General features: G+C 43.3%; 1 protein-coding gene across 2 annotated transcripts in view; it reads left to right on the top strand.

Moving 5' to 3' along the window:
* The window catches only part of ACOX1 (acyl-CoA oxidase 1), a 43,205-nt gene that overhangs the window by 5,332 nt on the left and 21,734 nt on the right, over positions 1–16,139 (top strand). Inside the window, exon 3 of one of the 2 annotated variants that reach the window (XM_053569550.1) lies at positions 5,847–6,007. The exons of the other annotated variant lie outside the window; for it this stretch is intronic. Within the exon in view, the coding sequence (XP_053425525.1) occupies positions 5,847–6,007 (161 nt within the window). The remainder of the gene's footprint in view (positions 1–5,846; positions 6,008–16,139) is intronic. 2 annotated transcript variants of the gene reach the window in all.

Below are 16,139 nucleotides of genomic sequence, written 5' to 3'. Positions count from 1 at the left end.
GTTCGTACCTGCCATCCTTGGTATATGGGGCTGGCACCCTACTCCCTGAGCCGCAGATGCCACCCTGCCCAGCTAGTTTTTCTATTTTTAGTAGAGACAGGGCCTTGATCTTGCTGAGGCTGGTCTTAAACTCCTGAGCTCAAGCAATTCACCCACCTCAGCCTCTGAGAGTGCTGGGATTACAGGTGTTAGCCAAGGCACCCAACCTTTGAGAATATTTGAAGTTAATATAATATTAGCAAAATACTTTGAGATTTCTCAACTTAAACAGAAAAAGAATATTTTCCAGTCTGTGAGAAAGTGAGACATTGCTGTTTCAGGAATATTAAAGTTGTTTTCCCAATGTCTGTTGTAATTTTTTTCTTTATTATATTACAGTAAGAAAATTGTAAAATGTTCTTAACTGTAATTTTTTTTTTTTTTTTTTTTTGTAGAGACAGAGTCTCACTTTATGGCCCTCGGTAGAGCGCCGTGGCATCACACAGGTCACAGCAACCTCCAACTCCTGGGCCTAAGCGATTCTCTTGCCTCAGCCTCCCGAGTAGCTGGGACTACAGGCACCCGCCATAACGCCCGGCTATCTTTTGGTTGCAGTTTGGCCGGGGCCGGGTTTGAACCCGCCACCCTCGGTATATGGGGCCGGCGCCCTACCTACTGAGCCACAGGCGCTGCCCAGTAATTTAAAATTCTAATGAAGATCACTTGTTTATCTTCCTTAGGTTTTTTTTTTTTTTTTTTGAGACAGAGGCTCAACCTGTCGCCCTGGGTAGAGTACTGTGGCATCACAGCTCACAGCAACCTCCAACTCCTGGCTTAGGCGATTCTCTTGTCTCAGCCTCCTGTGTAGCTAGGACTCAGGCACCCACCACAATGCCTGGCTAATTTTGGTTATAGTTGTCATTGCTGTTTGGCAGGCCCGGGCTGGATTTGAACCCGCCAAATCCAGTATATGGTGTATGTGGCTGATGCATTAGCCACTTGAGCTACAGGAGCTGAGCCCGTCCGGCTATTTTTTGTTGCAGTTGTCATTGTTGAGAACCCCTTAGGTTTTTGGGGGGTTTTTTGAGACAGAGTCTCAAACTGTCACCCTGTGTGGAGTGCTGTGGCATCACAACTCACAGCAACCTCCAACTCCTGGGCTCAAGCAATTCTCCTGCCTCCGGCTCCCAAGTAGCTGGGACTACAGGCGTCCGCCACAATGCCCAGCTATTTTTTGGTTGCAGCCATCAGTATTGTTCAGCAGGTCCGGGCTGGCTTCAAACCCATAAGCTCAGGTGTATGTGGCTGGCGCTTTAGCCACTTGAGCCACAGGCCCCGAGCCACTATTTATTTATGTATTTATTTATTTGTTTATTTATTTTTTTTATGTATTTATTTATTAAGATAGCGTTCCATTATGTTGCCCTCAGTAGAGTGCTATGTTGTCACAGCTCACAGCAACCTCTAACTCTTGGGTTAAGTGACTCTCTTGCCTCAGTCTCCCAAGTAGCTGGGACTACAGGCGCTCGCCACAATGCCCGGCTACTTTTTTTGGGTTGTAGTTGTCACTGTTTAGCAGGCCTGGGCCAGGTTTGAATCCACCAGCTCCAGTGTATGTGTCCGGCACCCTAACCTCTGAGCTATGAATGCTGAGCTGTCTTTCGGTTGTTTTTTTATTTTTATTTTTTGTGGAGACAGTCTCAGTTTATCACCCTCGGTAGAGTGCCATGGCGTCACACAGCTCACAATTTCTTCTTGGAAACTGACTCACATCCTCTGTTCATACTCCTCCTTGCTACTATTTCTCCCCAGTTGCTGGGATTACAGGTGCCCACCACAACACCTGGCTATTTTTTTGTTGCAGTTTGGCCACCCTCAGTATATGGAGCCAGCACTGTACCCACTGAGCCGCAGATGCCTCCCTAGGTTTTTTTATTAAAACTAGTTTCTTTTTTCTTTCTTTTGAGACAGAGCCTCAAGCTCTTGCCCTGAGTAGAGTGCTGTAGCATCACAGCTCACAGCAGCCTCCAACCCCTGGGCTCAAGCGATCCTCTTGTCTCTGCCTCCCAAGTAGCTGGGACTACAGCACCTGCCACAACACCTGGCTACTTTTTGGTTGCAGCTGTCATTGTTTGGAGCCCGGGCTGGATTCGAATCCGTCAGCTCAGGTGTATGTGGCTGGCACCTTAGCCACTTGAGCCACAGGTGCAGAGCCTAAAACTGGTTTCTTTTTTTTTTTTTTTTGTAGAGACAGAGTCTCACTGTACCGCCCTCGGGTAGAGTGCCGTGGCGTCACATGGCTCACAGCAACCTCTAACTCTTGGGCTTACGCGATTCTCTTGCCTCAGCCTCCCGAGTAGCTGGGACTACAGGCGCCCACCACAACGCCTGGCTATTTTTTGGTTGCAGTTTGGCCGGGGCCGGGTTTGAACCCACCACCCTCGGCATATGGGGCCGGCGCCCTACTCACTGAGCCACAGGCGCCGCCCTAAAACTGGTTTCTTGAAAGGAATCTTTAGGAGGGATGAAGCCTCCTAACTTAAAAATAAGTAACTCAGATTTTCTTCTTGAGTTATCTTTAGTGGCCTAAAAAACAATTGAATATTTTTCTTTATAATTAGTTTGATAGTCTTTATTTTGTGCCACATTTTCACTCTCAGTCCCAGAATTTTTTGTATATTAATGTAATTTTATAAGCCTTAGCGTACTTTACAAAATTACTCAGCCTTGGCTCTGCACCCGTAGCACAGTGGTTACAGCGCCAGTCACATAACATATACTGAGGCTGGCGGGTTCGAACCCAGGCCAGTAAACAACTGCAACAAAAAAATAGCCAGGTGTTGTGGCACGTGCCTATAGTCCCAGCTGCTTTGGAGGCTGAGGCAAGAGAATCGCGTAAGCCCAGGTGTTTGAGGTTGCTGTGAGCTGTGACACCATGGCACTCTACCCAGAGCAACATAGTGAGACTCTGTCTCAAAAAAAAAAAAAAAAGAAAATTACTCAGCCTTCTCACTTCCCTTATGGGAATATGATTGTCTTACATTTCTACCATTTTTAGCACTTAAATTACCGCTTTTGTTTCTGAGAATTTCTTGTGTGTTTATTTCTTTGTTATATACTTACAGGGGGACAGAAGATGTCTACTTGTTGGTTTTAATAAGACAGTATAGGAAATGCTTTGTTACCTTTGCTTTTGAGATAAGGATTTATACATTTCTGTCTCTCATCAGGCTTGTTGCACCCATTTCAGTGAGACGTGCATTTTTTTTTTTTTTGTAAAGACAGAGTCTTACTTTGTCACCCTCGGTAGAGTGCCATGGCATCACGCAGCTCACAGCAACCTCCAACTCCTGGGCTGAAGCGATTCTCTTCCCTCAGCCTCCCGAATAGCTGGGACTACAGGTGCCCGCCACAACGCCCGGCTATTTTTTGGTTTGCAGTTCAGCTGGGGCCGGGTTTGAACCCGCCACCCTCGGTATATGGGGCCGGCGCCTTACCAACTGAGCCACAAGCGCCGCCCTTTTTTTTTTTTTTTTTTTTTTAGAGACAGAGTCTCACTGTACCACCCTTGGTAGAGTGCCGTGGCGTCACCCGGCTCACAGCAACCTCCAGTTCTTGGGCTTATGTGATTCTCTTTCCTCAGCCTCCGAGCAGCTGGGACTACAGGTGCCAGCCACAGCGCCCAGCTATTTTTTTGTTGCAGTTTGGCCGGGGCTGGGTTTGAACCCACCACCCTTGGCATATGGGGCCGGCGCCCTACGCACTGAGCCACAGGCACCGCCCCGAGACGTGCATTTTGTGACGAAGCTGTTGCTTACCAAAGTTCCTTGGAAACTGACTCACATCCTCAGTTTATACTTCTCCTTTATCTTATTTCCTCCCAGTTCAAATTAACGTTTGATGTTATTATAAAATTTCTAGAATCTCAGGGCTAAAAGGTATTTAATTTAATTTTATTTTTTTTGCAGTTTTTTGGCCGGGGCTGGGCTTGAACCCGCCACCTCTGGCATATGGGGCTGGCGCCCTACTCCTTTGAGCCACAGGCGCCGCCCTTTAAAAGGTATTTTAAATATTAGCTGGTTAGTCATCTCTTAGATGTTTGAACATGTCTGTCGCTGGTATCCCTAAAAAGTGATCTCCTACCCTGAACTGGTGCCTGATAGCCCTTGGTGCCAAGAAAACATTTTTTACTGATACTAATAAGCAGTTTCCATTGACTTTTACATAGGAGGTGGGTCACAGTTGTCATTTCTGCTTGTGGAATCTGTTATTATTAATTAATTGTAGTTAATTATAAATATTTATATCTAAGAGCAATCATGGAAGGAGTTTTTTGTTTCCAGGTAGATTATGATTTGTGTTAGAAAAGGAAACAGGATCATTTATGTAATACTTATTTAGGAAATAGGAAAATAAGAGAGTATATTGTGCTTACTATTATTTCTTTTAAGGTGGTGGGATGGTTTCAGAGCCCTCCTGGCAGTGGAATGGCAGCCCACTCCTTTCCTCAATTCATTGTACAGGCCTAGAAAACCTGGTGGTGACACCACTTCTCAGTCATCCCTTAAGATGTCATGAAGAACAGTTGGATGAGATGTGTTTTATACACTTGACCCTGTCAAATCTATGATACAGCATAGCCCAGGCTGACTAGTGTGTGTAATTTGCATTTTGACTGTTTCATGGATTCTATTTTGTGAAAAGATAGCTGAGGGGCGGCGCCTGTGGTTCAGTGAGCTGGGCGCCGGCCCCATATACCGAGGGTGGCGGGTTCAAACCCAGCCCCGGCCAAACTGCAACAAAAAAATAGCTGGGCGTTGTGGCGGGCGCCTGTAGTCCCCGCTACTCAGGAGGCTGAGGCAGGAGAATCGCTTAAGCCCAGGAGTTGGAGGTTGCTGTGAGCTGTGTGACGCCACGGCACTCTACCAAGGGCCATAAAGTGAAACTCTGTCTCTAGAAAAAAAAAAAAGAAAGAAAAGATAGCTGAGGACTGAATTTCAATGTGATGTAGAGTTCTCATAATCTGGAGTTCATTGACCATTGGGGATAAATTTTTAACATACCTACTTTACCTACTTATCCGTTTGTAAACCCAAGAAGACCTTTAGTGACTTACAGTTCTATGTTGGATATGAAAGATAGTTTAATTATTCTTCCTTAGGAGCTTTTATTAACAACTCTACAGATAAGTGTTCTTTGGTGTTCCTTTTGACCTTCAAAACAAATAGAAACTAAAAATAAAATAAAAACAACAAAAGACACACTCTTAACATATTTCAGCCGGTCAACTTCTAAGCTCAAATGATCCTTCTGCCTCAACCTCACAGAATGTTAGGATTATAGGCATGAGCCACCATGCCCTGTCAAGTGTAACTTTATAAATGAATTCTGGTCCTATAATGATTAGAGGGAGAGGAGATAGCACCAGTTTCTGCTGTTGTTTTACATTTAATTTCATGAGAAAGAGTTTTAAATTTTCCTAACCTTCAGCCTGAGGGCCAAAGTTGCTTGTCAAGAATGGGTGGTAGGGCTGGCCACAGTGGCTCACGCCTATAATGCCAAGCACTTGGGAGACTGAGGCGGTTGGATTGCCTGAGCTTGCAGGTTTGAGACCAGCCTGAGCCAGAGCAAGACCTGGTCTCTAAAAATAGCCAGGCATTGTGGTGGGCACCTGTAGTGCCAGCTACTTGGAAGGCTGGGGCAAGAGAATTGCTCAAGCCCAAGAGTTTGAGGTTGCTATGAGCTGTGATGCCATAGCACTCTACCAAGGTCAATATAATGAGACTATGTCTCAAAAAAATAAAAATAAAAAAATGGGTGGTAGATCCCAGAATAAGGCTGAGATCCTTCTCTTTTCTCTCCTGTAGACTGCATTTGGTCAATTTTGTGGAACCTGTGGGCCTCAATTACTCCATGTTTATTCCTACCTTGCTGAATCAGGGCACCACTGCTCAGAAAGAGAAATGGCTGCTTTCATCCAAAGGACTCCAGATAATTGGCACCTACGCCCAGACGGAAATGGGCCACGGTTAGTCCGCATTTGATGGTCCATGGGTAACCCACCTCAGAACTTAAATTAATAGCAACTCTTGGCATTTGATTTTTTTTTCTGCTGCTACATGTTTGAGATTTTATTTTTAAATTGTTGAATCAAAGTTCAGCTTCTTGTTTTCTCCTGGGTCATTTCTCCATAAACTGGTTAAGAGCTCTGGCCTATAAACCTCATTCAGTATTTTTTCTTAAAGCCTTTCATCATTGCTGCATATATTCCCTTTGAATGGATGCTGAATAATTTGGAAAGATAGGGTTTAAAATGTAGCAAAGCATCCCATTATGCTGCTCTAGTTATTAAGACTGTTGGCGGTTCTCCAGAAGGTATGCTTCAGCAGTATCTGGAAGATGCTTCTCTGCTTTAGTGAGGTTAAAGGTGTGGATTTTAATGGAGGCAGCTAACCTAGAAGGCAATTTGGAAAAGTCTATGATTCTCTTCATCTAACTCCAGCAGTCTTTTTATACATTTTTAAAGTTTTGCTTTTGGTCTTAATGTGAAATAGATTTGTTTTCAGAGACAAGGCCATTGGAGGGTTTGAGTGTCTACAATTTGAGCCACCTAGCCTCATATCTCATTATCAAAATGTGAGGAGTACAGGGGAAGGAGAAAGGGATGTTAAGTATTAGGGAAATGTCATTTTGTGTTTGATTTGGGGATTTTTGCTTTGTGAATTGGATTGAGGAAACTGACCTTTATCATAATCTCCTTGGGGACTGCAGATTCTGATCATGGGCTGCTGTTACAAACACCTTACTTACTAAACAGCTAAGATTTTAGCTGAAGGCCAGTGCTGAAATTACAAGCCTGAAGCGAGCTTTCCTAAGGGAAGAAAGATAAATTCTTTATGTCCTCTTTCTCTTTTGTATGTATGTTTATGTGTATGGCATTTTACAATCTTGAAATAATTTTGCAGGACAACCTTTTTTGCTCTATTCAACTTAATAGTCATGGTCTTCATGGGAGGCGTATGATGTGAAATATTCTGAGACTGATGGGTCTGTTGTGTATTTTTTGTTGCTCTCTGTAAAAAACCTCACAAATATATATTCGTCCTACATTTTTAAAAGGAGAGAGGAAGAAATGAAGACTTAAGGTTTACTAGTTTGAGGACAGAAGTTGAGCTAAGATCTTAATGTTGCTCAAGATGAGTTTGCATTTATGTTTTTTTATTCTTTTTATTTTTTGAGACAGTCTTACTATGTTGCCCTGGGTAGAGTGTCGTAGTGTCACAGGTCACAGCAACTTCAAACTCTTGGGCTTAAGTGATTCTCTTGCCTCAGCCTTCCAAGTAGTTGGGACTACAGGCACCTGCCACAGCTCCTGGCTTATGCATTCATTTATTTATTTGTATTTATTTTTTTAGAGACAGAGTCTCACTTCGTCGCCCTCATTAGAGTACTGTGGCATCACAGCTCACAGCAACCTCCAACTCCTGGGCTTAGACAATTCTCTTGCTTCAGCCTCCCGAGTAGCTGGGACTACAGGTGCCCGCCACAATGCCCAGCTATTTTTTTTGTTGCAGTTTGGCAGGGGCCAGGCATTGTGGTGGGCATTTGTGGTCCCAGCTACTTGGAAGGCTGAGGCAGAAGACTTGCTAAAAAGAAGAGGTAAAACTGGTGACCAGGCCTTTCTGTAGATGACTGAATTTTAATATTCTTTTTTTTTTTGAGACAAGAGTTTCCCTATGTCACCCTTGGTAGAGTGCCATGCCATCACAGCTCACAGCAACCTCAACTAGAGGTGAAAGAATCCCAACCTCAAAGTTATAGCTGGTTCTGTGAGAACACTTTAGACAATCATGGTTGACCAATTTTCCAAAGTCTCAGAATTTAGATCTCATTCTGAGAATTAGATCTCATTCTGTTCAAGTTGTGCTACTGCCAATCTCTTTGGTGTTGAAGAAATTTTTATGTATTCCATAGAAGGCAATACTGTCTGGCTGGCTCAATGGTAGTGGGTTATCAAAACTTACTAACCGCCTCTTCTCTATAGTGTGTCTTCCCTCCTAAGACACATAAAAAAATTCTGGCACACACATGCTCTGCTTCTCTGAGCCTTAGAGGCAAAGGCCTGAGCTACAGATGACCCCTCTCCCTGCCTGCTGAAATTTGGCCCAGCATTATCATCCCAACTGCAGGTTTGTTTAAGTCAGAAAGCAGGTAGTATGCTTTTCATAGATATTTGATGGTTTCATGATCTGGTCACTTCATAGGGATTTTTTTTTTTTAGACAGAGTTTCACTATGTTGCCCTCGGTAGAGTAATGTGGTATCACAGCTCACAGCAACCTCAAACTCCAGGGCTTTAGCAAGTCTCCTGCCTCAGCCTTCCAAGTAGCTGGGACACTTCCAAGTGCCCACCGTGACACCCAGCCATTTTTTTTTTTTTTTTTTTGTGTAGAGACAGAGTCTCACTGTACCGCCCTCGGGTAGAGTGCCGTGGCGTCACACGGCTCACGGCAACCTCTTAACTCTTGGGCTTACACGATTCTCTTGCCTCAGCCTCCCGAGCAGCTGGGACTACAGGCGCCCGCCACAACGCCCGGCTATTTTTGGGTTGCAGTTTGGCCGGGGCTGGGTTTGAACCTGCCACCCTCGGCATATGGGGCTGGCGCCCTACTCACTGAGCCACAGGCGCCACCTGACACCCAGCCATTTTTTGGTTGTACTTGTTACTGTTGTTTGGCAGGCCCGGGGTGAGTTCGAACCCACCAGGCACCATGTATGTGGCTGGCACCGTAGCCACTGAGCCAAGCCTTCAAGGGATTCTTTTTTTTTTTTCTTTGAGAATCTCACTTTGTCATCCTCAGTAGAATGCCGTGGTGTCACAGCTCACAGCAACCTCCAGCTCTTGGGCTTAGGCGATTCTCTTGCCTCAGTCTCCCAGGTAGCTGGGACTACAGGTGCCTGCCATAACACCTGGCTATTTTTTTGTTGCAGTTTGGTCAGGGCCAGCTTTGAACCTACCACCCTTGGTATATGGGGCCGGCTCCCAACTCACTGAGCCAGAGGCACCGCCCCAAGGGATTCTTCTTGCCTTGTTTTCTATTATATGTTTAGGAATACAGAGCTTATATAATACATAGTCAGTGTCCTTAAGATGATGTAGTATCCTTGCAAATTCCCATCAAATACTTAAATATCAAATAAAGAGCACCTTTTTTTCTGGGAAACTGAAGAGACAGATGGTAAACTTGGTTTGTAAGTCATCAATCTTTCTTTCCCTCATCTCCTCTTTCTTTCTTCTTTTTCCATACTAACAGTGTCTTTCGCAAATGATTCTCTTCCCTGTTAGACTAACCATGAAACTTGCTCTACTGGGGATTGGGATTTTTCCAGTTTCCCCACTATTATTGAAAGTAATATAAACTTTATGAAAGCTATATTCCTTGGGATTATGCCTTTGAAGTATCTCAGAAATGAATTACTGCATTGATGGGAATGAGCATTTTATAGTTTTTGCTGCATAGTTTGAGACTTTTCCTAAAATACAGAGACATTTTACAGTAAACTTTTTTTTTCTTTTTTTTTTTTTTTATTAAATCATAGCTGTGTACATTGATATGATCATGGGGCATCATTCTCTAGCTTCACAGACTGTTTACCAAGTTTCACATGTACCCTTGTAAGATGCACTGATTTTACAGTAAACTTAACAGCTTCTCTATCTGTATCCGTGGCCCCATCAATTTTTGCTACTTTTGTATACAGTAGAACCTCTGTAAGTTGACCACCTAAGGGACTGTAACAAACAGGTTGACATATGGAGGTAGTCAATATCAGGAACTGGGCCTATGAACACATACTTTACTTTCTTGAACAGCGTTTATTAGAGAATATCATACAAAATCATACATAATCAAAACATAGTAAAATCATACAGTATCTTCAAAAATTGGTAAATTTACTGTTTTCTCATGGTTAATCACTTACTGAAGAGTCAGTCTTGGTCTGTTTCTTATTCTTATTACAAATGTAAATGGAGAAAGCACTCTTAATGCCCAGCATATCTGGGCATTTTTCTGCAGCAAATGGCTTCAACTGCATTATCAGATGCCTGGCATCCTCTTCCTTTGGAGTCTTTGCAGTTTCTGTGTCATCCTCACTTCTTCCACTTCATCAGCTGCTTCATGTACTTTTACACTGGTCTGTACTTTGGTCAGTATCGCTGGGAAAATTACTTCAGGGTCAGGCTCATTACAGGTTGCCATCTCATCCTCTGTTGCAACAAAACCTTCAAAATCTACTCCTTTGAATTCTGTCATGGGAGATGGACTATCTGATGGGGCCAAAACATCATGCTATTGGGTAGTGACAAATTAAACTTTGTTAAAACACTTCTGTGTCATTTTTGGCTGTACTTTATTCCAAGCAGAACTGATCCAGAGGACAGTATCCAGAGCATTAACTCATGGAGCAGATGAAATCGCTTCTTCAGGCAGACCATTAGTTTATGTTTTAGTAATGACTCACTGCAGGGGCTGCCCTCAGTAGTGCATTTTAAATGTTTTGATGATGCCTTGGTCAAGATGTTGGATTCTGAGGTCATATTAATAGCAGAAATTTCACGTTTGTGAGATGATTTCACTTGTGGGTGGCCAGGATAGTTGTCTACTGTCAATAGAATAGACCATTTCTTCTACATTTCTCCATCAGTACCCTTCTCCCCCATACTCAAAATAGGGCACGAGTCATCTGTGTACATTTGTCTGATCTCCAGTGACAGGGAGATCATTCGGTTTCAGGTTCTTGAATGTGTTTGGCTTTGCCGATTTACTAATCACCAAGGGCTTTAGATTCTCGCCGTTCAAGCTAGTGCAAAGCAGAACTGTGAAACATTCTTTGGAAAGTTTTCTGCTCTTAACACTTGTCACCCTTCATGATGAGACTTTTGTCAGGCATTGTCTTGAAAAAGAGTCTGCACTCACAGTTTAAAGATGTTGTCATCTTTGAAGCCTCTGTAAAGTCCAGGAACTTTTTTTTTTTTTTTTTTTTGTAGAGACAGAGTCTCACTTTATGGCCCTCGGTAGAGTGCCGTGGCATCACACAGCTCACAGCAACCTCCAACTCCTGGGCTTAAGTGATTCTCTTGCCTCAGCCTCCCAAGTAGCTGGGATTACAGGCGCCCGCCACAACGCCCGGCTATTTTTTTGTTGCAGTTTGGCCAGGGCTGGGTTTGAACCCGCCACCCTTGGCATATGGGGCCGGCGCCCTGCTCACTGAGCCACAGGCGCCACCCTAAGTCCAGGAACTTTTTGATGCATTCTTCCACACTTTACTATTGGAACTTCATTGGATTCACCTCACAAGACTTTCTGGAGATCTCGAATCGCAGTTTAAATTTCTCAAGCCAACCACTTGATCCGTGGAAATCTGCCACCCTGAATTCCTGTGTAAATTTTTTTTTTTTTGGCCAGGGCTGGGTTTGAACCTGCCACCTCCGGCATATGGGACCAGTGCCCTACTCCTTGAGCCACAGGCGCCGCCCTCCTGTGTAAATTTTTTAGCAACTTCTTGGAATGTCAGCCTGGAGGTTCTGGTGTTAACTGCCTTCATTTGTTTGAACCAAGGGAATGTGGCTTCGTTGACTTTATGGAGGGAAGTTTTCCTCCTTTTCTGCTGTAGATCTCCACTTTCCTTCCCATAGCTCTCCAAGTGCTCACGTTTATGTTTTTGGATGTTGCTAAGTGTAATCTTGCTAACACAAAAATGTTTTACTTTCTTCCTTTGGACTGCTGTTTTCCAGAAAATGTAGAATATCAATTTTTTCCTTCAATGTCAGCTCTTTGAGTTCTTTCCTTTGGGCCATCATGTCTTTTTTTTTTTTTTTTGTAGAGACAGAGTCTCACTTTATGGCCCTTGGTAGAGTGCCGTGGCCTCACACAGCTCACAGCAACCTCCAACTCCTGGGCTTAAGCGATTCTCTTGCCTCAGCCTCCCGATTAGCTGGGACTACAGGCGCCCGCCACAACGCCCGGCTATTTTTTTTTTTTTGGTTGCAGTTTGGCCGGGGCCGGGCTTGAACCCGCCACCCTCGGTATATGGGGCCGGCGCCTTACTGACTGAGCCACAGGCACTGCCCCATCATCATGTCTTGATTAACTGTAAAATTTTTCAGTAATTGAAGGATGTACTTACAATCTGACCAGTCCTTCATGTTGAAAAATCTAATGCAACACATGATAAACAATAGGGCCGTAGGCCTAATCCAACAGGTGGTAATAATAAAACATGAAAAAACAACTTAAACTAAAGAAAAAATAATACTAAGGGGAAAAGCCCACACCTTCTACCCCTTGGTGTAGAGTGGACTCAACTGGTCAAGTTATACAGGGTAAATTAACATTGTGTGTCACAATCCAAGTGGTCAAGATACAACTTACAGAGGTGGTCAATATATGGAGGTCAGTCTTCCATTGAGTACATGTGGTACATGTCTCATCTATGAAAATTATGTCAACTATTGGTTTTACTGTATATCTAAGAAAGTTTTAATTTTCCATTGCTGATAAGCCTGGAGGTTATTACATATTTTGGTTACTGTTTGCATTTCTTGTATGTAAAATGGGACTTTTCCCCTTTGAATACTGATTAAATAGAATCTGCATATGGACCTTATATGATATATTGTATCTAGTATTTTTCCCATTATCTTCTGCTTTGTTTTGGCCTCTGTATTCAATTTATCCTTCTCTAAATAGATATAAATATTCTCCCTCTCATAACTTGGATAATTATCTTGCAATACTTTTTATTTTATGTTTAATGCTTTGACTTGTATGTGATATGCATCGGGAATGAATCCTGTTTGGTTTCCTAGTTCATTAACTAGTAGTTCTTTTCCCATTATGTTCTTTCTGGTTTGTTTTATAATAGTTTAAATTTATTTAGGAAACTTTAAACATAATTACACTGACATATTTCTTTCTTTGTTTTTGTTCTAAAGTCATAAATTTGGGCTCATTGTAAGGTATTTTTAAGTCTGATAGGATAAGCCAACTATTGTTACATTTCAGGATACATATACAGGGTGTCCATAAAGATAGTATGCAATTTAAAATAGTGTGCAATTTAAAACTGCACATGAACTTTATGGACAACCTGTATTTGGTATTCTCTCCTGCTTATTATTCTAGAATCTAAAATCTAGATGAATTCTGATCTAAATTTGTCAAGATATAAAAACATTCTATAAGATTTCTTTTTTTGTGGGTGACAGAGCCTCAAGCTGTCACCCTGGGTAGAGTGCTGTGGTTTCATAGCTCACAGCAACCTCCAACTCCTGAGCTTAAGCGATTCTCTTGCCTCAGCCTCCCAAGTAGCTGGGACTACAGGCGCCTGCCACAACGCCCGACTATTTTTTGGTTGTAGCTGTCATTGTTGTTTGGCGGGCCCAGGCTGGATTCAAAGCCACCAGCTCATGTGTATGTGGCTGGCACCTTAGCTGCTTGAGCCACAGGCACCGAGCCTCCCTGCACCTATTCTTAAGTCATTTATTATTGCTGGTATTTTTTTGTTGGTATTTAAGATTATAATCATGCCGTCTACAGACAGGCATTTTTATTTTTTCCTTCATCATTATTAATCTAATTGTTTTTCCTCAGTATTGGCTGGCAAGGCTTTTCAATGTTATGGTTTTAAAACAACTGACTGAGGGCGGTGCCTGTGGCTCAGTGAGTAGGGTGCCGGCCCCATATGCCGAGGGTGGCGGGTTCAAACCCAGCCCCGACCAAACTGCAACAAAAAAATAGCCGGGTGTTGTGGCAGGCGCCTGTAGTCCCAGCTGCTCTGGAGGCTCAGGCAAGAGAATTGCGTAAGCCCAAGAGTTAGAGGTTGCTGTGAGCCGTGTGACGCCACGGCACTCTACCCGAGGGTGGTACAGTGAGACTCTGTCTCTACAAAAAAAAAAGAAAAAGAAAAGAAAATCATCTACCTGAAAAAATAAATAAATAAAAAATAAAACAACTGACTGTAGTGCTTCCCCAAGTACAGTAGAACCTCTGTAGCTGACCACCCTCTTAAACTGACCTAATCTTCATAGACCGACATGTATGTGTCAGTACAGTGGGCCTAGTTCCTTACGTTGCCCAATGTATTGCAGTCCCTTGGGTGATCAAATTACAGAGCTTCTACTGTATATTGTTTCCTTGTGATTTTTATAATAAATTATTTAAAAATAATATCTTTTAACCTGGCTTATTGTACCCTCAATGAATCCCCAACAATAAAAAAATAATAATAATAATATCTTTATCACACATAAGCATTTTATACAATAAATGCTTGGGTCAAGTCAGAAACTATCCAGGTTACTTTCTCATTGTAACATTTCTTGGGGCGGCCCCATATACTGAGGGTGGCGGGTTCAATCCTGGCCCCTGCCAAACTGCAACAACAAAAAAAATAGCCGGGCATTGTGGCAGTTGCCTGTAGTTCCAGCTAATCGGGAGGCTGAGGCAAGAGAATCGCCTAAGCCCAAGAGCTAGAGGTTACTGTGAGCTGTGATACCATGGCACTCTACCCAGGGTGACAAAGTGAGACTCTGTCTCTAAAAGACCGCCCTCCCCCCCAAAAAAATTTCTCAGTTTTAAGTACTTCTGAATGATCCTTATCTTCCTGAAAATATTCTTCAGTCTCAAAACAGTTTCTGACTCGTATTTTTGCTCCTGCCGTAGAGGGTGTTATTTTGTAGAGCTTATCATTGCTCCCTGGTGCACCACAGACACAAACCTTCCATGGACCTTCCTCCTGGCCTTCCCTTTCACCAGGAATTGCTCTGATTTCTAATCAAGCAAACTAGCCTCCCATAAAAACACTAAATATGGCTGCCCTAGGTTTGGTCCTAACTTACCTTCCCCCCTTCAGGTCCTAGGCATCTGTTGATTTTCTTCCTATTTTATTTTATTTATTTATTTTTATTTTTTCAGTTTTTGACTGGAGCCAGGTTTGAACCCGCCACCTCCGTTATATGGGGCTGATGCCCTACTCCTTGAGCCATAAGTGCCACCCTATTTATTTATTTTTTTATTTTGAGACAGAGTCTCACTTTGTCGCCTTTGGTAGAGTGCCATAGTGTCATAGCTCATAGCAACCTCAAACTCCTTCATAGCTCATAGAAACTTCAAAATTCTGGGCTCAAATGATCCTCTTGCCTCAGCAACCCAAGTACCTGGGCCATTTTTAGAGACGGGGTCTTGCTCTTGCTCAAGCTGGTTTGGAATCTGTGAGTTCAGGCAGTCCACCCACTTGGCCTGGAGTGCTAGGATTACAGGTGTGAGCCACCTAGTCTTTTAAAAGCTGGGTACAAGGCCCATCGAGATGGCTCACACCTGTAATCCCAGCACTTGGGAGGCCAAGGTTAGTAGATTGCCTGAGCTCACGGGTTCAAGACCAGCCTGAGCCAGAGCAAGACCACCTCTCTAAAAATAGCTAGGTGTTGGCGGCGCCTGTGGCTCAAGGAGTAAGGCACCGGTCCCATATGCCAGAGGTGGCGGGTTCAAACCCAGCCCCGGCCAAAAAAAAAAAAAAAAATAGCCAGGTGTTGTGGTGTGTGCCTATACTCCCAGCTATCTAGGAGACTGAGGCAAGAGAATTGCTTAAGCCCAGGAGTTTGAAGTTGCTGTGAGCTATGATGCCATAGCACTCTACCAAGGGTGACAAAGTAAGACTCAAAAAAGTAAAATAAAAATAAAAGCTGGGCATAGTTGACACTTTTTTTTTTTTGAGACAGAGTCTCATTTTATCGCCCTTTGTAGAGTGCTGTGGTGTCACAGCTTACAGCAACCTTCAACTCCTGGGCTTAGGTGATTCTCCTACCTCAGCCTCCCGAGTAGCTGGGACTACAGGCGCCTGCCACAACGCCCAGCTATTTTTTATTGCAGTTTGGCCAGGGTAGGGTTCGAACCCACCACCCTAGGCACCATACCCACTGAGCCACAGGCGCCACCCACAGTTGACACTCTTTATTTGTGAATGAAGGACACTATCATCCCATGTATGTGTTTGTCTTGGGAGTTCCGTTTTTTTTGTTTGTTTTAATTTTTAATTTTTATTTATTTTTTATTTTATTTTGTTTTGAGATAGTGTCTCACTATGTCGCCCTGTGTAGAG

Source organism: Nycticebus coucang, chromosome 18 (genome assembly GCF_027406575.1).
Source record: "Nycticebus coucang isolate mNycCou1 chromosome 18, mNycCou1.pri, whole genome shotgun sequence".
Lineage (NCBI taxonomy): Eukaryota > Metazoa > Chordata > Mammalia > Primates > Lorisidae > Nycticebus > Nycticebus coucang.
The sequence above is the reverse complement of the archived record's forward strand: the minus strand, read 5'-3'. Positions and strand labels throughout refer to the sequence as shown.